The sequence below is a fragment of the Protopterus annectens genome, chromosome 9.part0 (genome assembly GCF_019279795.1).
Source record: "Protopterus annectens isolate FY-2018-M chromosome 9.part0, PAN1.0, whole genome shotgun sequence".
NCBI classification, from domain to species: Eukaryota; Metazoa; Chordata; order Ceratodontiformes; family Protopteridae; genus Protopterus; species Protopterus annectens.
This window is the reverse complement of record NC_056743.1, coordinates 223,643,973-223,666,649: the sequence shown is the minus strand read 5'-3', so window position 1 is coordinate 223,666,649 and position 22,677 is coordinate 223,643,973. Positions and strand designations below refer to the sequence as shown.

The following is a 22,677-nucleotide window of genomic DNA, read 5'->3' as shown; positions in this document are numbered from 1 at the left end:
CAAGACAACCAGAACTGGAAGGTTGTCTTCTGGAGATCTTGAGGTCATGAATTATTTGATATAGTCAGGCAGCTTTCAGATGATATGGGCATTGATGTGATCCTAGCAGCAGTCAACATTCTTGATGACAGGAAATATAAATAGTAATCTTTTGGAAGTCCTATGCAAGATAGGCATGGAGGTGAGGTTTCCCTCTCAAAAATCCCATGCCCTTCTCCAGAGACTAAGGCTCCACCTCAAAATTCCAAATCATATCAGATCTGTGTCCTTCTGGCAGAGGGGAATTCATGAGGTCAGCCTGACATGGAGGGTTGGGACCTATGAAGGACATAGAGGCATATATGATGTGACTCAGAAAGCCACCAACAAAATAAACAGTAGGATGGGAAGCTCAACTTGTCACTGGGTGTGACAAGAGGTGGCTACTCTGGGCCTTCTAAATCATGGACACTACCACCATGTGATTACTGGAAGTACACATGGCATCTTGGCTGTGTACATGAAATTCTGTGCTACATCACATGCCAATCAAACCTCCAGAATGCTGCCAGTGCTCTGCCCAGGACTGGATTTGTCCTGAGGTGGTGGTCTCCATTTCAGAAATCTCAAGTCCTGTGACTGAGACTAAGTGAGATTAAAGTCCCTTCAGTGGAAGTTCAGATGAGAATGGATCTGTGGCCATCTAACAGACTGGAGTCTCATGAGGTTGACTGGAAGTTGAGATTCATCCTCCTTGAGACCTCAAGGACACGTAATCTTATTATATTATTAGGAGGTTTCCAGAATGTATGAGTGTTGATGGAATTCTAGCAGCAGTCTGTACCCAGAATGGGTGAGATTTTGCATGTGTAGAAAGAACAGCAGGGGAGGCCAGCCTCTTAGAAGTCTAAAAGGTAATCTGCAACACTCACTGTTTAGCCTGGAAGACCTCTGGCTTGGGAAAGCAAAATTCATTGGTGGAGATCTCCTTCTCAGAAGTCCCAGTCCCTCCACGCTGACTAACTCACCTCCTCAGAAGTTTGGAAGAAAGTTGATCAGTGGCCTTCAAGTCATGACGAATTCTACAAAACAAGCCTGAGCATAGTGTTCATCTCATTGGAGGACTCAAGGACACACATGGTCTAACACATTTTGGTAACATCCAGGAAAATGGACAACAGAACAAACCATAATTCCATCAGTGTCTATGACAAGAGGATTCTTTCCTCTGTCTTGTGAGTCAAGGGCACCAGCACCTTAAGTGGAACTCCAGATGTGACATGAACCACTGTCTCTTATAGGTTTGCAAGTGCTCTGATTGAGACTGTAGGTATCTGGAAGTAGGGAGGTCTTCACTAGAACTCTGGAGACCTCAATCGGAGACTAATTCCCTATGGTGCAAGTCCATATAATAACAGATCTGTGACCCTCTGGCTGAAGATCACTCTCTAGGAGACCTGAACTGGACGAGTAGTCTGACATAGTTAGGAAGCCACCTGGAAGTATGGAAAATGATGTGACTCTATGAACACTCTATAGGAAGGCATGGAGAACTGTCACTCAGGCATTGAGACTAGCAAGAAAGATAGCTTGCTGGAGGATGGGAAATGAAGCTTCAGTAGTCAATGGTCAATGTGGAAGAGCTCCTGCCTGAATCACACAGGCTCCCCATCTTAGATGTTCTGGGCCTTTTGCTAGAGGGGAGTTCTACAAGGACAGCTAGAATTGGAAGGTCACATCCATGAGGGGCTCAAGGGTACAAGTGATCCATCAAGGATAGGCATCCTTGAAGAGAATGTAAGTTATTACAAGAGTCTTTGTGTGTTTCCTCCTGCAGGAGCTGAGGTCTCCTCATGCAGGTTGTTGTTGTTTCTTCATCAGGAATGAAATTTTGCAAAGTTCCTCAAACTAACTGGTTGAGGTAAAATCAGGGCAGTGGAAGCCTATATGAAAGACAATCTGTAATCTATATCCAAAGTGCGATTTCTTGAGGTCAGGTCTGAGGTGAGGGTTCATATTCCTGAAGGGGTTGAGGGCATATAGGCTCTTCCAGATGTTAATTGGGACAACTGGCATTTCTCTGACACAGAAGTAATATGAAAGCAGCGTTTGTCATGGAGGTAGTTACTGTCTGATCATTTGATGTGAAATCTTGCAAATTCCCTCAAGCTACCCTGTAACAATCCTGGATGAGAGACATTCTCCCTATGTGAGGCTAAGAGGAATTAGACAAGACCAGCCTGACATAGACGATCTGGGTACTTGAAGGGCCTGAGGTTACATGTTATCTGACATGATCAGGCAGCATCCAAGAAATATAGGAAGATGGGAGGTTTTATGGATCTTGCAAAGACTTACTCCTCATTCCAGATTACTGGTTTGCTGGTGTATATGTAGTCAAGGTGCTTCTATTAGGCTCAGTTCTTTATGTCTTTCCTCACTGTCCCCACATACGTTTGCATGTGCAGAAACCTGGATGAGAAATGATCAAACTTTCTAGAGCTGATAAGAGGTGATGAGATAATTCTGAGGTAGGGGGATCATTCTGCGAAAAGTTTAAATGGCATAAATAATCCAACTAGGTAAGGTGGCCTCCTGAAATTTATTTCATGATGCAGTTTTTAAAGTTTTGTGTCTGTTACATCTCCTTTTTTCCTTTTGTAGCCACAAAACTGAGGAGGTGCCTAGGCTGGATTCTTTGGGGCTTGTATATGTGATGATAAAGGAGCCGCCCACTAAGTAGGAGTGTCCTCTTCTGTAAGTATTCAATTACCCTGTAAATTTTCCATGGAAATCATTAAGGGGATGTGTTGTTACTGCTTGGGATAAGAGATCTTCACCCCATATAAGTGGTGCCAGCAAGTTTATATGCCCTAATGAAAGTGAGGATCCTACAGAAAAAAATTTCTGGTATCCTGACAGGTGATGGTCCACCTAGAGACAAGAAAAGTGCCATCCCCTAAAGTAGTGCCTGGGTGCATAAGTTTCCTCCCGCATTTCCTAAGCTCGTTGTTGCAGATTATTCCTTGACATAAGTGACAGACAGTTCCCAGGCCATTATGATCTATCACTGTACTTGTGTCAAAAACGTTGCTTACATTTCAAATGTATAGAGTTAGTTGCCCAAAAACTCCAAAACAACTGTCTACAGGAATAGTCCACTGTCTGTGTACTTACTAGATCAACCAGTAAGCATTTCTTCTTGTATGAGTTGGAAGGAGATATATGTAGGCACTGTATGCATGATGCTGAATAGACTTGCTTTCTGTATACCCATTGCATCAAATACTAGTTGGCCTTCTCTTCTTGGTGTAAACACACATGTGAGCTTGCAGCTCTGCACAAACACATGCACACAGACACATACTTGCTGATTATGACAGATTCATAAACTGCATCTATTATGAGTGTACAGATAATGAGTTAACCTTTCATTTTGGTTAAACCTTCTATATGATGTATTCCACATCCATCCATGCATTTCTAAATTGCACATGTACATCTTTCTATAGAAGTATAAAGTGTATGAAATAATAAACACATTTAAATAGAATATTTGAGTTTTAGGCATTAACGTTATCCATAGTTTTAACATTTCCATATTTTTACATTCTAGTATCAAACGACAGCTGATTTTTGAGAAGCAAGTGTGTAATGTACTACACACAGAGCAGAACCATCAGCTGAAAAGTGACTTCATTTTGATGGTCAGAAACATACTTATTCAGGTTTACTGAATGAGCATTAATTTTCTGGGTAAATCTGTACATTTTTTAGAACTATTTATGTCAGATCAGATGCTTACATATGAGAGGCTAATGCAGTGAAATAACAAATGAAAGAACTGAAAATAAGTATGTCTAGACTTTACCAAGCAGAGATTTCTGGCCTCAAGCATATAATCACTTAAGGTTGTTATTGATTATATTTCACACACTGCTTTGGAAGTTCTGTAAGCAATTACATATACTTTTATTTCAGAACTTTCTTATTGTAATGACAATGGCTTAGATATTTACATATAGCAGATATAACACTATGGATACCACTCATAAAAATAATGGATGAATACCATTTAGATCAACAAACACAAAAACATACACTACAAAGTAGTTTTTTCGAAGTACATATTCATCTGTAATGGTATGCTGGTTTGATATGTTAAATCTAAAAGTCAAGCTGCTCACTTACGGTTAAAAAAAATCAAAACAGAGAGCAGTAAGCCAAGCAAGATGTAGGCATTAAACTACAAAAAGACTCTCCAGAGGCACACAGATACCAAGGGAAAGAAGACTGTTGCCATTTAGAAATGAACAACAAGATAATGAAACAGTACATTCTGGAAGTGGTATAAATCAAATGCCACCTCAACCCATTATAAAGGAAGCAAGAGAGACCAATAAATTATAAGGGCAGTTAATAAATACATTAATCAATCACAACGGATAATGGGGAATGCAAAAAGGAAATTGAATTACCAAAGAAAATATGAAATAATACTTCTCTGAGTTCTGGCATTGTATGACAGACTTCAGTACAAGAAACAACATTTTTTAATTAATGACTCTGCTAAAGTCCTGGACAGAAGTTGTGTTGGTGATTGGGATTTTCCTAGAATAAATTTGTGCAATATTCTAATTCATGGTAAACATGGCATAAAAATGACTTTATAAACATGTACAATGTTTATGGCACAGCTTTATAAAATTGTCGTGATATTAAGAACTCCTCTTAGCCAATCGACTTCCTTAAAATGCATATATTTTAACAGCTAATAATGACTACTTCAGCCATATTTCCCTTATTCCCATATTTTTGGATAAAGCTACAAAACCTACTTAATGAACAGTTTATTTCTTTGATAAAGTCAAACAATATAATATCTAGTCAATGAATTCTTGAATGCAATCAATGCTTTTATGCATCCACCCCATAAGAATCACCACATCCCTTTCTGTGTGAATAAATACTTCATTGCATCTCTCTTAATGTTTCTGTCTTTAGATTATATTCACTTTTTTGTCATGTATCTCGATTTTGTAAAATATCATCTTCTGTGGATTTCTATGATGTGTTTTTGTCATGTTAATCCTTTGTCTATTTTTTTTCAAGACAACCTATATTCAACTGTTTTGTTTTGCTTTATACAATCTCTGTTACAGGCTATTTGCCATTTTCTTGCCCTAATCAGTTCTTCATACAATATTCTAGATGAGATGTAGCACACAGAATCAGTTTCTACAATCATAACCCTTTTTGTTGTCTTTTTTTTGGTCTTGAGGGGAATTTCTTGATGTTCATACCTTAAAAATATACCTATATGGTTGTGGTCATGGTTGTGGTCAGGTCGCTAATCATACTCCTATAAGTTTCAACATAATAACCTGTACAATAAAGAACCATGCCTTTGTTTTAATCAGTACATTTTTTAAGGCTGTACTCCATTCAATCACACTGCCTCCATGTTCCTTTTTAGTTTTATTGTTGCTATAATTTTTCTTCAGATTGTGTACTACTTTTACTGATTGCACAGATTATTGAATTCCAGTTTAATTATACTGCAATTTCCACTGTAAATTAAATGAACATGTTTTAGAGTTCTAATCCAGTCTTGACAGGTCCCCTTAAATTTTTTTTCTTAAATACAACTTGTAGTATTTTGGCATTGATGTCATCAGTCTAAAAATAGTTCTCAAAGTCATTTCTTATATAACAAATATCATTAGAATTGGGGAAACAAAGGAAAATGCATATTAACCAGAAAACATGAAATCTTTAAACATAAAGAAAATAAAAGCACACAGAACATGAACAGATTCCAGAAGGGAGTCCTAATATCTCAATATCTGAAACAGACTTTGATCCAACATATTATAAGTTTGCATATTTCAGAACTCTGCAACATCATTAAGCATAAAAAAGATACAGTAACATCTACTTTGTTACTGCACATGGCAGGAGAACTGGTGTACGATACACACAAAGATGTATCTGGAGTAGCTGAGAAATTCCAAGATGGAATAAATAAACCAAAAAGCTGCTTTGAGCCTAAGAAGAATCCAGAAAATAAAATAAAATACACAAGTTCAGAAGTGCAAGATAGAACGAAGAATAGTCCATTCACTGATGTATTATATTAGTGGAGAATTATTACAGAAATAAACACATGCATAATACAGAGGTACAGAAGTTAGGTGTGGAAGAAAACAGTAAGAAATCCAGAAAGGACTGTGGACAAGCCACTAGAATTTGCTGTATCCCTTGACATTTCATAAAATTATAGCAAAGACTGATGCATAAAAATATAGAAACTTAATAAAATATGAACAGCAGTGAGAGAATTAATTTTAAAAAAATAAAAATTTAGCAGGTGTATGGAAAGGATTAAAGTACAAGTGACACCAAAAAAAGAAGCAAAATTAATGCTATAGTGTGGGAAATGTGGTATAGAATTTCTTCTTAACAGACAGTGCCAGATTAAACAATAGTGCTGCGATGCCCATGCCCTGACCCAGCAATCAAGGAGCCTCAATCCTCACCACCAACACCAGAGAAGGCGTCTTATATAGGAGGAAAGGATAACAAATGTGCACAGCAAAGTGCAATTTCCCTTAAGAGCACACGGAGATCACAGTCAGTCTGGGGCTGGTCACTCCCCAGGTCCCCAATAAGACTCCCCACTGGCACAGCTATAGGGTCCAGATCTCAGCCTAGTGAGCAAGCTAAAATCTCCAGCACCCTCTCTGTCCAACCAATGCTTCGTGTCCCTGCCCAAGTAACTGACACACACACACTTTGAGATAAGAGTTTACACAACCACACAGACACTTCTGGGGAAGGCTGGCACAGGTTCTCCAGCTGTGTCCCTTTTACCCAGACTATACAGTAGTACCAGCTGCACCAACCACTAATAATTATCAGCTACTCAAAGGCCCTTAAAAGGGTGTCCAATTATTACTGTGCAATATTATTATCCAATTGGTAAGTGGACTAATCTTTCTACTACACAGTGCTAGTCAAAAGAGTTCAGCGATCACACAGAAATACTTAAAATAATTCAGTAGTACAGTTCTGGCATCACATAAATACACATAGTCTAATCTTTCTAATTTTCTAGCTATCTACAAGAAAACACACTTCTAAAATAACTTAATTACATAGAGCATAAGGCAGTGCTGAGTTGGATGTTCAAAACAAAAATGCTTAATGTCTTCTGGTTCTCTCTATTTAAATTGAAGCTGCAGTTCTGATAAAACATTACATAATTTTACACTTTCCTGGTGTTCCCAGGCTGACAGAAACTGCATTGACATTCTTTTACACTTAGAGCAATAAAGGACATTCCACATGTAAATTCTGGTCATTAACTGTAGCCTTAAAACAATAGGCAGGAAGCCTTCATCTAGCCCAACTGGAGCCGAAATGTAAACATCAAAGGCAGTCATGAAATAATTTTAATTTCAAAGGACCAACAAGAAATGCTTGACTTAGCTTTCTTTACAGCAGAGGACAATGTTGTCACATTGTTATAAGTTCTACATTTCACAGCACATTCTTTCATTTAAGAAAACAAACTTGTATTTCAACATTCATATTTACAAATGATAAAATTATCTATAAAATTATATCTGGCTAGGCTGGCTTTGGCACCAGCACCACTGGGGAGGCCCAGGGACTGTTGGACTCTTGAATCACCCTTAGTTCCAACATCACCTGTACCCTCCTCCCTCGGGGTCTGTCTGACTCTCTCAGACACCCTATAAGGGGCCTGTCTAATAGGCCTTTGGGGTCCTATATCCAGCTGGTGCTGCACCAGGTGGGTGCACGCTGGTTTCCCAGTGAACATGTCCCCAAATTCCTACAACACTGCTCAGATTTCTCAAACCTGGGTAGGAGATAGCTGCTGGGAGATTGCTACCCCTTCCACTGAGGTGTCAGCCCGAGCCTCACTAAAGAGATCAGTCCCCAGATCTCCCTCAGACCCCTCAATGCAATCCACTGCAAATGCTCAGCACAAGGGCCTCCCTATCATGGTAAGGTTTCATCATGTTAACATGGTACAGTTTGTGCCCCTGCCATCTGCCTAGCAGTTCCTCCATGTAGTTAACATCACTTACTTTTCTTACCACCTTTAGGGTCCCTCTCAAGCTGCTTGCAGCTTGTTGTGTCTGACAGGAATGAGAATCATTACCTGCTGCCCCACAGCTGTGAAATGCAAATCGTTTGCTACGTCAATCAAAGGAAAGGTAAAATAAGGTAGTTAAAATTAAGATATCATAATGTTCAAGGTAACTGTGAATGATTTGCATATCTATTTTTGGAGGCTGTTGCATATAAAACAGAACCTGTTAGTTGCTGGATTTGGTTTCAAGAGATTTTCAGTGATAACAACATTACTTTTTTTCCATCCTCTAATGAAAAAAAAACAGCTTTTGTTAAAGTATTTGCTCCTATTACATAATAAAAGACATTGATGACTGATAATTTTCTGCCTATCTGTAGTCAGCAATTTGAAGAGTTTTGTTAAATGTAGTATTAGATATTTAATTCAACATCTACTATTATTGTAAATGCTCTATGGATTTTTGTATTCTGTATACTTGCAATTTTTTCACAGTCTGCATCAATAACAAAAACATAAACTTTTTTAAAGATTACTTGAAAAAGTTTTGTGAATTCCACAGAACTGCACATAGACATACACTCATCTACTTCGGCCATAGGCCAACAGGCTTGTGTACACATCAATATAAATTTTAGCAAAGATATCAAAATTTATAAATTAAAAGCAATTCACCAAAACAAAAATTATACTGCACGTTGAATGTCTAAAGGGCATTTGTTCACCCTTGTTTTGGAGCTATACTGGTTCGGCTTCAATTTAAGCACAACTTTCGGAATACAATAATTTCCATAGGTAGGTCCAAGGACACAACTAGTGGAGAGAGAGGAAGAAAAGAGAAAATCCATAAGGACAGTATGAGAAGATATACTAGTGAACTAACAGGCAAGGAAAATCTTTTCATAAATGGCAAACTATGTAGATAAAACCAAGGAAGAACATGGTCATGCCTCTTTATTCAGCCTACATTCCAACCAGGTAAATGGAATATTATGGCAAACTGGAAACATTGCAAGCATTGCACTTTACTTCAGCCATGATGGCGAGAATAGAAAAATATTTTAAAAACCAGTTTCTCAGAGTTCTAACAAACTCACAGGTTGAATATAAAAGTTAAGATGTGTGACAGTGGTTGCGGTGAGAAATAGTATAACTGTATTTCTAGTTTTGGAAATGAATCAGCAGCTTAGCTTGGGAAAGAAATATTACTTGGCAATATATGTTTGCCCCAAAGAGCCTTGGGTGCTGTAAAGGGACCTTATTACATAAATGGCTTAATTTGATTATCTATAACTTAATACAAATATCTTAATATTTTTGCTTTTAGCAGTTGTCACACTAGCAGCCCAGCTATTTGGAATTTTGTAAATAATTATATCATTTGTGAATATTAATATGATTTATGTAGAAATGTAACAAAAGGAAATTCTGCCAGCCCAGTTATCTGGAATTTTGTAAATAGCTATATGTCATTTGTGAATACCAGCATAATGCAATTGCTTGTGCTACAACTAAATTATTAGAACTGTATGTTATGTGTTTATGAAAATGCTGGTACAAAAGTAAATATTGAGCAGGGTTTGCATAGAAATGAGCTTCAAAGATGTAATCACAGTGCACCCTACTAGAATATAGAAGATTAACTTGCAAAACTTAAGAATAGTTGAGGTTAAGTTACTTTATAGCTGAGCCATAAACAAAATATGTTATATCTCAGTTTCACTGCAGTATTAAACACAATGTCTAGAGCTAGAAGTTGTTTGTATTGTCTTGAAAGAGAAGTAATTACTAGGATTGAAATGTGGAAGATTTTTATTGCTTTATGACCTCCAATAGCTGCACAGCTCTGAGCAGAAGCCTTTATGTATTTTTCAAAGGGAGATGCTAAATGTTGGTAGTTTCTGACAATGGGGGGGTTAGCTTGGGAACTAAAGACAAAAAGTGATGTCATCCAAGCTAACCCAGCAGTAATATTTGATATTAATTTAAGAACTCTCTGAGAGAGAGAGAGAGAGAGAGAGAGAGAGAGGGCATTTTGTATTTTGTCTTTGACCTAATAAGAACATCCACTCACCACTTCTGCCTGCTTGTTGTTCTGTAAGTAAGTTTCCAGTGTACAGTAATTTCTTTTAGATATAGATAGGAATATAATAAAGTATAACTTAGATGTTTTTTCTATTTATTTGAGACTGTCCTGCAATGTTGTTTTAAATATTTCCTGTGATTTTGAACTCTTGATAAGACTGATTACTTATTGAGTATTGTCTTGTTCTTTTATTTTTTATTACATGTATTTAAACCTATCATTGTGGCTGATATCTGTGAGACATATTTAAGCTATTAGGGTACTTGCATATCTATTTGGTGACACTATACAGACCACTCCTAATAGCCCGGTCCTTGGTCAAACTACCATTTGGATTAATATTACACAGTAGGATTGGACACCCTTTGTTAAGGGCCCTGCAGTAGCTGAAAAGTAGTGACTGGTTGGCAGTGATAACTACCTTATAGTCTGGGCAGAAGGGGGCATAGCTAGTAAGCCTGTGCCAGCCTTTCCTAGGTGTGTGTGTGTGTGTGTGTATATGTGTGTTGGCTACTTGAGCAGGGACACAAAGCACTGGGTGGACAGAGAGGGTGCTGGAGGTCTTGACTTGGCCACTCAGCTGTGATCTCAACTCTATAGCTGTACCAGTGGGGAGTCTTAATGGGGATCTGGAGAAAGAGAGAGAAACTAGCCCCAGACTGATGATGGTGTCTGTGTGCTCTTAAAGGAAATTGCACTTTACTATATGTGTACTTGTCATCCTCCCAGTGTGTGTGTTCCCCAGTGTTGCCAGTGATGAGGATTGAGGCTCCTTGATTACTGGGCCAGTGCTGCATCATCACAGCAGTCATCATAAAGTAATGAGCTGGCAGTTATTTAAAAGTATATTCAGTTATATTCATTTTTATTGCTGATGCAACAGATTTGGGGCCTTACCACAAAGTGCATATTGGGTTCCAACAGTATATATAGACATGTATGTTTGTATGTAAAGGGTTATTCATAAATATTTTCATTTAAATCATCATCTGTAATACTACTGACATGAATGTAATACCATTAAATGGTGATTTCAATTAATTTAGCCTTATGGAAATTTTCTTTGGCTTAAACTGGATAATGACTGGAAGGCTGATCACTTTACTTACCCATAAATTGATTTACTTTCTTTCAGCCTCATGTAACTTCAGCGTGTACAGTTTTCTGCATGTGCAAACCAGAATCATCATTAATAACGTTTAAAAAAGTGATAAGAACGTAACTGTGTATCTAGGCACAATACTATGGAATAAATATATCAAATACTGCCAACTTCACAATATCTTCTAAAAGACATTCATTGTTCAATATAGACTCACAACTGAATTTTATTAAAATAAGATATAGTTTATAAAGTATGTATTAAAATAACATATGCTTTATAAAACCAAATAAGTAAAGAAGTTCTTCAATGCCACTAGACAAGTGTTTGCCATCATACTTGTCTCCCCTGTGAAAATAAAATTCTTCAGAAATTTACTCAGTTATAACTTTAGCACCATTTAAAAAATGGTTTCTTATAAACTGACATAATGGTTTGAGGCCTAACCATGATTCCAATGCTACTCTTCCTCATGTTGTCGTAGGCACCAGTAGTCATTTAGTCAACTGGCATACAGATAAAGTGGTTGTATACTTTCTAATGTGTTCTACACTGTTGATGCAAGTTAGATAATGCTGGTCTCAGTCTGAATGCCACTAACTGGCTCAGGAATCATCTGAAAGACAGACTAGTCTATTAGATGTAACCGAGCCTTCTTTTGTCCTCTCTCTGTAGCAATACAGCAGTGTACTGGGTCTATTTACATGCTAATAAATAACAAGAAATACTACTGTGAACATTAAAAACTGGTCAGATATGATGATGATGCTGCACTTCTTCTTACAGATAAGTCAATTTTTAAAGTTAATAGCAAACTCATATGTTCATAGGTGTTTTTAAGCCTAGCCATGCATCCCAAAATCTCTGACAAGTTCTAATAACTTTATAAGTGTAAGCAAGGGGGTAGGGAGATGAACCATTTACAGATTACCTGCGTGCATTAGAGACATAGGTGCCAAACCAAGGATGAATTTCCAGTTTCCCATCCAATTGTCCAAGGTGCACTTGAATTGAGTTAAGGAGGAGCTCTGCTTCACATGGATAGGGAGCCTGCTTCATAGACGCAGTAGTCTCTGGGATACATGATTTACAATCAAAAGATTGTAAGTCATATGGTCAACAGTTATAACATTGAAAGGCATTTATGAAAACATCATAAATACTGAAAAAAATATATCAAAGTTTAAATAATTGAAAAATACCTGCAGTGTTGACAGTATTGTTTTTGCAGGGGGGGAAAGCCCCCCACATGCCCTGCTATTTATATATTACAAATCCGAGATCACACTACAGTGCTGACAAGGGTATATCTTTGCCCTGTTGTCCACATTTTTGACAGGTAATTTGCATGCATTAACTGTCGATGAAATGAGCCACTTAATATTCAATGTGTCAATGATATAAGTCACTCAAATGAATGTTAGATCTTTTGAATTTTAAACATTTGATAGTAAATCGGGATACATACCTATCTCTCCAGCAGGACCTATTTTATATCACAGGCAAGGTTTAAGTCTTTAGAATGGGCAATTCTGGTGCTGATTGTTTTGTGGATATGCAGGATGTCTATCAGAGTGGGGTCTGACAATGCCCTGTATGCCAGGCATAGATCTCCCCTCAAAAGCCTGTAGGAGACAAAATACAGGAATAGGGCCTTGAGGCAGTCTGCATAGGTCATTTTACTTACGCCCTGTATTCTTTTAGTGAGGAACCTCTGTGGACATTCCAATTGTTGGATATGCCTAGTTAGGTACATACCAAAGGGGGCATTGTACTCAGTGATAGGTCTGATGAATGACAAATACAGTGGAACAATGACTTCCTTGAACTTTGTTTACTAGTTGTGCAATATAGAATGATTTTCTCAGCACTGTAGACACATGATGGTCAAAGTCTAGAATACTATCTATGTGTGTCCCTAAGTCCCTGACTAGTGGGTCAGCTCTAAGGTGTCTGTTGTCAATATGATAGTTACCAGGGATGGATGACTTCCCAAAGGATACTATAATGCATTTCTTGACATTTAGGTTTAGTCCATGGCTCTGACACCAGTTGTTTGCCTGTGTCAGCCCCTCCTGAAGAACATTTGTGTCAGTGTGAGATTCAATGACAGCTCCTAATTTGCAATCATCTGCAAATTTAGTCAGCTAGAGACCACTGACATTGGCCTTGACTTCTGAGAAGTAAATGCCAAAAAGGAGTGGTCCATAGACTGATCTCTGAGGGACTCCACTTGTGACTAGCATCTTTGTAGAGGTGGATTCCCCAATTCTAACTTACTGGGTCCTGTGTGTAAGCCAGTAGGCTATCCACCAGGTGACATATGGGTTTGTGCCTAACCTTCTGAGTTTGTCAACGATGCCCAAGTGGGATACTGTGTCCAATGCCTTGGGCAGGTCAAGGTAGGCAGTGCAAACAATTTTGCACTCATCCATTGCTTTGGTGACCTTCTCAAAGAAGTCCACCAGGTTGAATAGGCATGATCTGCTCTTGGCAAAACCAAAGTGGGCTGGGTCCAGTGTCTGCAGGTTTACTATATCTCTATTGATCATCTCCATAATAATCTCCATTCTGTTTTTTATTTGTTATAGCTATAGTTGTAATCTATGAGGCTGTACCTTCATTCCTCAAAGGCAAAACAATACAAGTAAAAAATAAATAATGAAAAGCAGCAAACTGATAAAAGTAAAAAGAATAAAAATGCCGCTTAGGTTGCAACAACCCAATTTTATTACTGAAAATAATTAAAATGGTTGAGGTTTAAGCTCTTTCATTCATAATCACATAGAACTTCATCAAAAACAATCTAACCACATAAAACAGCCTCTTAAATAACCTCTGGTTTGAAAATAGTGCAAAAAACCACCTAGATTCTTAAAGCAAATACACTCAATTAAAAACTACCAGCTGCCAACTTATAAAAAGCATAGAAATTGAACACACTTAATGCAAAATAGTTGGAAATGTCATGAATAAAACATTCAATAAGAATCCATGTTAATATGAAACATCCTTATAATAACACACTTGAATTGAACTAAACCAAAAAATATCATAACTTTAACTGATGCACAATGCTTTCCCTTTCAAAATTGGTTTTAAAGACACCAGGTCATTAATACCAGGAGAACTGGTAGAATTAAGTAACACTTGCCAAAAGAACTCACGGCGTTCAAGTAAATTATCCCAATCACCACTGAAAGGCTATGTTCAACATGTTTCAAAATGGAGAAAGAGATATTTTTTTGAAATCATGACAAGTGAGACTGTGCTTATACAAGGCATTTGTTGGTCAGCCTTGGGGATGGAATAAACATGCTGGTATATACGTGACTTGATCGGGCCCACAGTCTTACCTATGTAGAAGGATGGGCAGGAGGCAGTTAAAACTATATACACCACCCCCGTCGTATTACAGTTAAACCAGCCCTTGACTGGAATAGGGTCTGTAACTCCATAAATGGGAATGCTTGAACCCTCAATTACATACCTGCTTTGCCTGCAGGAACCACATTTCCTCATCCCGCATTGTTTACAAAACGTGTGTTGACCACCTCCTTGACACTCCCAGCCTGCTTCTGGTGCCTGCTCTATGGGAGCTTTTGCTGCCAACAGTAATTCCATTGGGGATATGGCTATTTTGGTGAACTGCTTGGAACAACTCAACCAGCAGGTTTGGACTTTGACTGGCTTATTGAGTCAGCGTGTGTCACAACCTATCTTTAATAATTGTAATCTAGGTAGTATTTTGGCACTATTTTCAAACCAGAGGTTATTTAAGAGGCTGTTATATGTGATTAGATTGTTTCTGATGAAGTTCTGTGTGATCATGCACTTAAACCTCAACCATTTAAATTATTTCCAGTAATAAAATTGGGTTGTTGCAACCTGAGAGGCGGGTTTATTCTTTTTATTCTTTTCAAAGGCAAAACAATGATTTTCTCTAATTAAAAACATATTTCCTTCAAGAACTTAATGTGGCTTTTCTTCTTTGACATTAATTATATTACTGACTTTACCTAGTTTATTACTTTATTTATATAAATGCTGGGTATTGACACAAAATTAGGTAGACTTCAAGACAGTAACATCACAAAGAAAGAGTGAAAATTATATTTTTTGTATTAAAAACACTATTTTTTCAGAGGATCCCTGTCACTACCCACAGGCTGAGAATACAAAAATAAAGAGGTGTGTGAGTCTTTGGGGACTGCAGTTATATGAAATACATTTAGATATGAGTATGTATATTTAGGTGCTTTGCATTTTCAGCTGTTGTCTTTGTTTATATTAGAGCCATGGAAACCATGCACCAGACAATATTAGCTTTTTACAAGTATTGTCTGAGCATAAGTTCATTATACATTTTCATCTCTTCAAAAAAGGGTCTCGCAATTACATCTTCAAATACCTAATCTGTTGAGGAGGTAACTTCAACAAACGTTATTGATTTCATAATAGATTATCAGCAAGGATTTGACAAAGTAGGCGATATAGTGGCAAAAACTAAAATAACATTAGGCAGGCTGTATAGAGTTAATGTGTTCGTAATGTCAGACTATCAACTTGTGCTATATACATAACTTCCCTTTACTCCTATGCTAGTATCATCTTTGAACTAAATTACAGACTTCACTATTGTGCAAGCAAGAATAGCTCCACAATACAATGCAATAATGAGGTTCAGTGTCAGACAAAATGGCAGGACACATCACTGTACTTGTTCATTGTAGCTGTAACTGGCTGGAACTTAACAAGGAATTTTCTACTCAGATAAAATTTAGACATAAGCTTCTGTTTTCTCCTGTGCCCTGTTCTGGCCAATACTGTTGGGAGGTGAAATGCTTTAAGAGAATGTAGGCCTTCTTATGAATGTCACTCTACACACTTTAAATTAAAATAATTATATGGGGAGATAACTATTTTACCTACCTGGGGAAACTTGGGAAAATATTTTCCTATACCTTAACACATATTTAGAAAACGACTTTTAAAATTTCTAAAAAAAAAAATAAACAAACAAACAAAAAAAAAACATTTACAAGCACAGTGGAACTGTCTGGAATGTAGCCTAATAGTAATAAAATAGTAACAGGAAGATGCTAATTTAGTTTGTATAATTTTTATTTCGTATCTCTCTCTTAGCAATTCAGATATTACAGATTATGCTACTATCATGTCTGACACTCTGCATAATGTACCTATTTTGTCATACGTTTGGACTTATTTTAATTTGTATTATTAGTCATCTGATATTTGAATGAGCATTTGTTATACATAGACTTACTTGAATCGCAGGTACATTGTCTTGAATGTTGTCTTTACAAGTAAAGATATCATATTATACCTGTTTTCTTTACAGGCCCTAGTGAGAGAAACTGATACATCTGATAACATCTATAGCATTGGAGCAGCCATGAGTGGGTTATTTAGTCTTACACAAGAAGGGCCTCACTTATGCCATATCATTGCTAAGGTAACATTCAAAGTATTTTAAATAAAATGCCCAGCATGTTTTACAGGTGATGTTAACAAGTATTCTGAAAAGTGTGTAGCTACATTGCATTTCAAGTTCGATGACTTTTTATGTTCCTATTATGATATTTAAATTTCTGCCTTAATCTGTTTGCTTGCTCAGCTTAATTATTAACCTTTCATACATCAGAGTATGAGTTCCCATATTTTCTTTCTTGCATTTCCTTTTATGTATTATAAAGACATTATAATTATTTGTGATGCAAGGTTGCAGTGCATGTAGGGAGTGATTTCTTTTTCCTTGTGAAATGTTAAGTACACATACCAGAAAAATTCAAGCAATGTGTATCAAAATAGAAATTGTCATCAAATCTGCCTGTCTTCAGAGTAACACTGATGTAAAAAATGATTTTAATATGTAGAATGGTGTATAGGAGACATCCATCCTAAATAAGGGTGTAAGGATATGTCTTCATTCCCACACCACTACTGATCACTTCATTCATCTCAAACCTTGATATTTATTGACATTTGTTAACAGGGAAAGTCCACTGGGCTTGAGACCCATTTTCAGTGGAGGCCCTGGGAGAAAAGCTCCAAGTTACATGAAAATCATTACATGAATTTATAAGGAAACAATTACTTATAAAGCAAGTGAAATAATACAGACAACTATCTAAACAGCACATATGTTGTAAAGAGGCACAACAGAGTAACAATGGAGCATTAACATGTAGGAAAATTATAGAGTTAGAAATATTTAACAATACAGCTCATTTTTTTGGGCGGGGTGGGTAGGAAAAGGGAAAGATAGAACTAGAGATTTACACTTAAAGGTAAGACAGATATAGTTAGAATCTTATGCTAGGTAGTGGGAATAAATAGATTATAGATGGCATGTATTTAATGGCAGTATTAAAAGTTGAAAGTGACAGAGAAGAGAAAATGTGTTAAGATAGTTGCATAGATGTGTAGACTAGGATACTAAAGATTAGGGATAACTCATATGGTGTAACAGTATGACATATACAAAAGTATATTTGCTATGATGAAACAGTTTTGCTAGATTAAGGAGATTAGATTGATATTTTAAAAAAATGTGAGAGATAGAAAAGCTTGATACCATGTCTGTTATCTAAGGCCTTAACTCTTCTTTGTGTTGCTGGGAAAACATGGTGCAGTGTCTTCTATACAAGAATCAACACAAATACATGCTTTGGCATATCTATGATATATCCAGTTGGACTGCCTGAGCTGGCTTTGTCTCTCTGAGTTATGAAACTGAAATATCTTGGTTTCCAAAAGGTGGAGGTTTTGTGTGGAGGCTCAGCAATCATGATCAGTGTGTTTGCATCAGGTGCTTACCCCTTTCTCACCCTCCCAGGTTCACTAGCACCAGAATGGCTAGATTGCGTGATCTAGGATGTTGTCAGGGCTCCAGCCTTCTATAATACAGGGCCAGAATAAAACATTTAGTTTGTATATATACATCCAGTGACAATCTACTGATTGCAGTTTTCTGCTTCTGTAGCAGACCATTTGCTATTTGTCACAGACCTATAAAAGTCATGCTCTGTGAGAATACATAATCCTGAGACACCAGAGTCCCTTGAAACAAGTGGGACACTGATGCTAGAATAATACTTCATTAAGGAAGTACTCCAGTTTTGTTCTAAATGATTCTTCATATCATGAACAAGACAGACAATGAATTATTGTTTATTCTACCCTTTTGAGGTGAAGCCTTAGCATTTCATATCAAATGCTACATACATTTTATGCTTAAAAATTCAACAAGCCTTTAACCAGTAACCAAGGATGCTGAAACCACTAATCCCAAATGAAATGAATAAAACACAAGATATTAAGCACTTTCATTCTATTTAGTTAAAGAGCTTCCTCAGAATAAAAGCATTAAAACACATTGGCAATTTATACATTTACAAAATCTGACATCATAAATACATCAACCAATACATTCCTAATAAGAACCAAGTCATTAACATCTTAAAGAACAATAAAATAAAATATTTCAAAAGTAGTATATATGTACTCACCAAAATCACTTAGTAATTTCAAATATTTGAACATTTTATATACTCGTCACTGATATAGCTTTATTCAACCCTACTGCTATATCTGGACACAGTAGTACTTGCCGTTTTAATTCTACAAATTCTAAATAATTGTTAAGCTGGATGGTAAATGACTTTAAATCAACTACCTGAACTACAAAAAAAACAAAACTTCCTAAGGTTAGGACAGCCAGAACTATGTCTGGCAAGCGCATTGTTGAAATCTGTGTTTTCTGTAGCCCTAACATGTTCAGCAATCCTAGAACTAAACTTCCTAGTGGTCTTTCCGACATAGAAACTCGGACAGCCACAGCAAAATGCCACACAAACCAAATCCTCATTCTTACAATTGTATCTACCCTTAGCCTCAAAAATAAAACCAATATGATCAAAACAAAACTGACTACCAGAATGAATAAACCCACAAAATTTGCAACAGTGGCATGGAAAGGTGCCAAGTGGTTCCTTAACACATACACTGTTGAAATCCTTCAAATGTTCAAGTAAAACTTTTAAATTCCTTGTCTTTTTAAAAATGAAATTAGGTTCTTCCCCAACAACCTGATCAAGGTCGCAGTTACCTAAAATAACCCTCCAATTACTTCTAGTAACAGTTTTAATCAATTCCCCCTCAGTACTCATTGGAATGGGAAACCCAGCTTTTTTCATTACCTTCACTACAATCCATCACCTTTGGTGTAAACCCAGCTAAAAGAATAGGTGGAAATCTAGTGTCTCTTAAAAGTGTAGTATTTAGAAGGAGTTCCATATATGCAAGATAGTCTTTATTGTTTAACAAAGCCAATCCCCCACCCTTAAAAAGTGTAGTTTCTTTAGAAATTTCAAGCAACTTCCCTCTAGGGTAACCCCTCTCACAAAACAAATCAATTAATGATTGAACTTCTTGCAAAAATAATAACTCATATAATGTAAATAGTTATTGCTGAAAGTATCTTTCCTAAAAATGGTACTTTCAAACTTCATAAAAACTGAATCCATAGATAAATGTATATCTAAAAATTAGCTGTAATATCAATGGGTCCCAGCTCAAATTTCAAATGACACTATTGTTCAATTCACAAAGATCTCAAACTCATAATTGCTGCCCTTCCAAATAAAAATAAATCATCTATGTATCACCTATAAAATTAAACATATTTAAAAGAGGTTAGGGTAACTAAAAATATGTCTCCCACAAGCACATAACCAAAAAATAGTGAAGGCAGGTTCTACCTTCACCCCAATAGCTACCCCAGAAAGTTGCTGATAAATTATGGAATCAAATTGAAAAAAAAATTGTTAAGCACTAAATTTAACAAAACACTAATATTCCTAATATCCACACAAAGTTGAGGTGCAAACTGTTGTAGGTATAACTCAACAAACTTTATACCCTCATCCTGATCAATAGATGTATATAAAGAACTCACATCAACAGTGCAAATAGTCTTTCATCACCTACAAACCTGTAGTCTTTCAATACACTTCAAAAGGTCCATGAATCATTTAAAAAGAACGATTCAAAACACTGTCTAAAAATACAGATATATTTACAGTCTTATTTCCAGGGGCAGCCACAGTAGGCCTAAAAGGGGGCCTCACTTGGTCCTTGTGAATCTTGGGTATACCAAAAATTGTACCCACTTCAAGTTGATCAATTGAACAATATTTAAAAATATCCAAAGACAAACAGCCTTGATGAAATAAAGCTAATAAAGTCATATCAATAAAAAGGTAACTCTTTTTCACAAATTCTTTAGTAATCTTTTTATAACTTTTAACATCTGACAATAATTCCTAAAGTTAGGACAGACAGTACTATGTGTGGCAGGTGCTTTGTTGAAATCTTAGTTTTTTTGTAGTTCAGGTAATTGATTTAAAGTAATTTTCCAGGCAGTTTAACAATTGTCCAGGTCCCCTTCAATAAACACATCACACCGAATGACATTTGACGACCTTTATTAAGCTTCCATAACATAACTTTGTTCACCAAAATTTATTAATTACAATTGGACATAGTATAGTTGATTCTAAACACAACATAAGCATCCTTGTAATGTTAATCAGGACAGCGTACTTACTCATCCTGTCCATACCTTTGCTCGCTTACTTTACTTATGAAGCAGCGTCCCATCTCACTTCACACACACCATTCATTGAATCACCTTACACCAAATAAGCAGCGTCCTAACCTCAGCTTTCTTATCTATTCAGCAAGCTTCCTCCAGCTGCTCATTGTCCTTTCCCCCAATTCTTTGAAATGAACATCCAGACACCAGAGGGGGAACAGAAGAGGGCAAGTTTGTCCCTCTTCTCCACCAACCAGCCTGACCAGGCTGTTCCACCTCCCTTCTACCCAAACTAATTCACCAACTACCTGCCATAAAGGGAAGGATTAAGCCAAACATTATTCGGTGTACCCATCACCTGTAAATTACAATAGATCACCATCATCAACCCCATGCCTTAACATGCCAGCACTGAAGTGCACCTTAATGAAACTAAAATTAGTAGGATTACCCTTGACCCCACTTTACCACCAAAACATCCACCCCAAGAAACCACTAACCTTGGTTCACTTCTAACCACACTCTGTGGTCCCATTATACCTCTCTAGTGAGTAGAACATCTTCTGCAACTGATACAGTCAGAACAGTAACATCCATCCTCCTAATCAATCACTCTCCAAACCCCCTCCTTCAGACCCCGACTGCTTCCACCTTCTAAATCTGCAAACACCTCCTGCTGCATGCATCACCTGTGCAACCCACTTCCCTCAGCCACTGGGGAATGCAGACTCATTTATCATCTCAGCCTCAAATTCTGCGCCTCCAACATCTTCAGATATGCAACTGTGATTCTGCGCATGTCCTTTATGACCTCATTGCCCATCACTACAGCCCCTGGCACAATGTCCACTGTAGTACCTTTGTCACTGATCTGTAAAAGAAAAGAAACTGTAAATTCACTGCAACAAAAACAACGTCTTAACCTACATACTATCAAGGGGACCGACCTCCAAACCCCCTAAATCAACATTCTTCAATGTAATTATGACTTTGGAATCTTACTTACCTGAAGCTGGCTAGTTCATCAAAACCTTAGAGCCATTAACCTAGTAACTACCCCTGCTCCTGAAATTGGAGCTGCTCCTCCCACCAGTAAAAACTCAAAACTACCCCTAAGCAAATATCAAACCCTGCTATAACTTGCCCACAACATACCCTATTCTACCTTTGCCTTACACTACCCAGCTGCACCAACCTTGAAATGCCTTAATGAGTACAAAACAAACACTTAACATACCATCTACCAAACATCAACCCAGCCTCCCCCAGCAGAATACCTTACTTCCAAATACAAGTGCATAGTAACCATAAATAAAACGAACCACCTAGCCTGCCAAATCAGCTACCTCACAACTCACAGCTTCTTACAGGCCACTGACCATTGTTCACTCTGCAGCTTGTCCTTTGTATCCTTGGTGTGCACAACTGTGGCATCTGAGACATCCACAGCAAGCACCCCCATCAGTCTTTTTGACCTCCTTCATTCTGGCCAGTCAACCACCAGCCACTGTGTGCCTCCACGTAGAAAGAGAGACAGCAAATTCACAACATTCCTGTAACTAACACATCTCAATAACAATCTTAAGCAGAGTCAAGAACCTCCGCTGTTGACCAACTGTCCAGCCTCTACACCTGCCTATGACCAAAATCCTCAAGAAAATGACCTCTAGGAAGCTTCACCTTTAACTATTTGTTCTACAAATGTCCCTGTTGCAACTCACACCCAGCAGTGGTAGATAACATGTCTGCTATATTAGAAAGATACACCT

The 22,677-nt window shown here is 37.3% G+C and overlaps 1 protein-coding gene across 4 annotated transcripts in view; it reads left to right on the top strand.

Moving 5' to 3' along the window:
* Positions 1-22,677, top strand: part of INSC (INSC spindle orientation adaptor protein) — a 1,312,382-nt gene that overhangs the window by 673,121 nt on the left and 616,584 nt on the right. For all 4 annotated transcript variants that reach the window (XM_044082782.1, XM_044082784.1, XM_044082780.1 and 1 more), the window contains exon 6: positions 16,652-16,765. In XM_044082782.1, the coding sequence (XP_043938717.1) occupies positions 16,652-16,765 (114 nt within the window). The remainder of the gene's footprint in view (positions 1-16,651; positions 16,766-22,677) is intronic.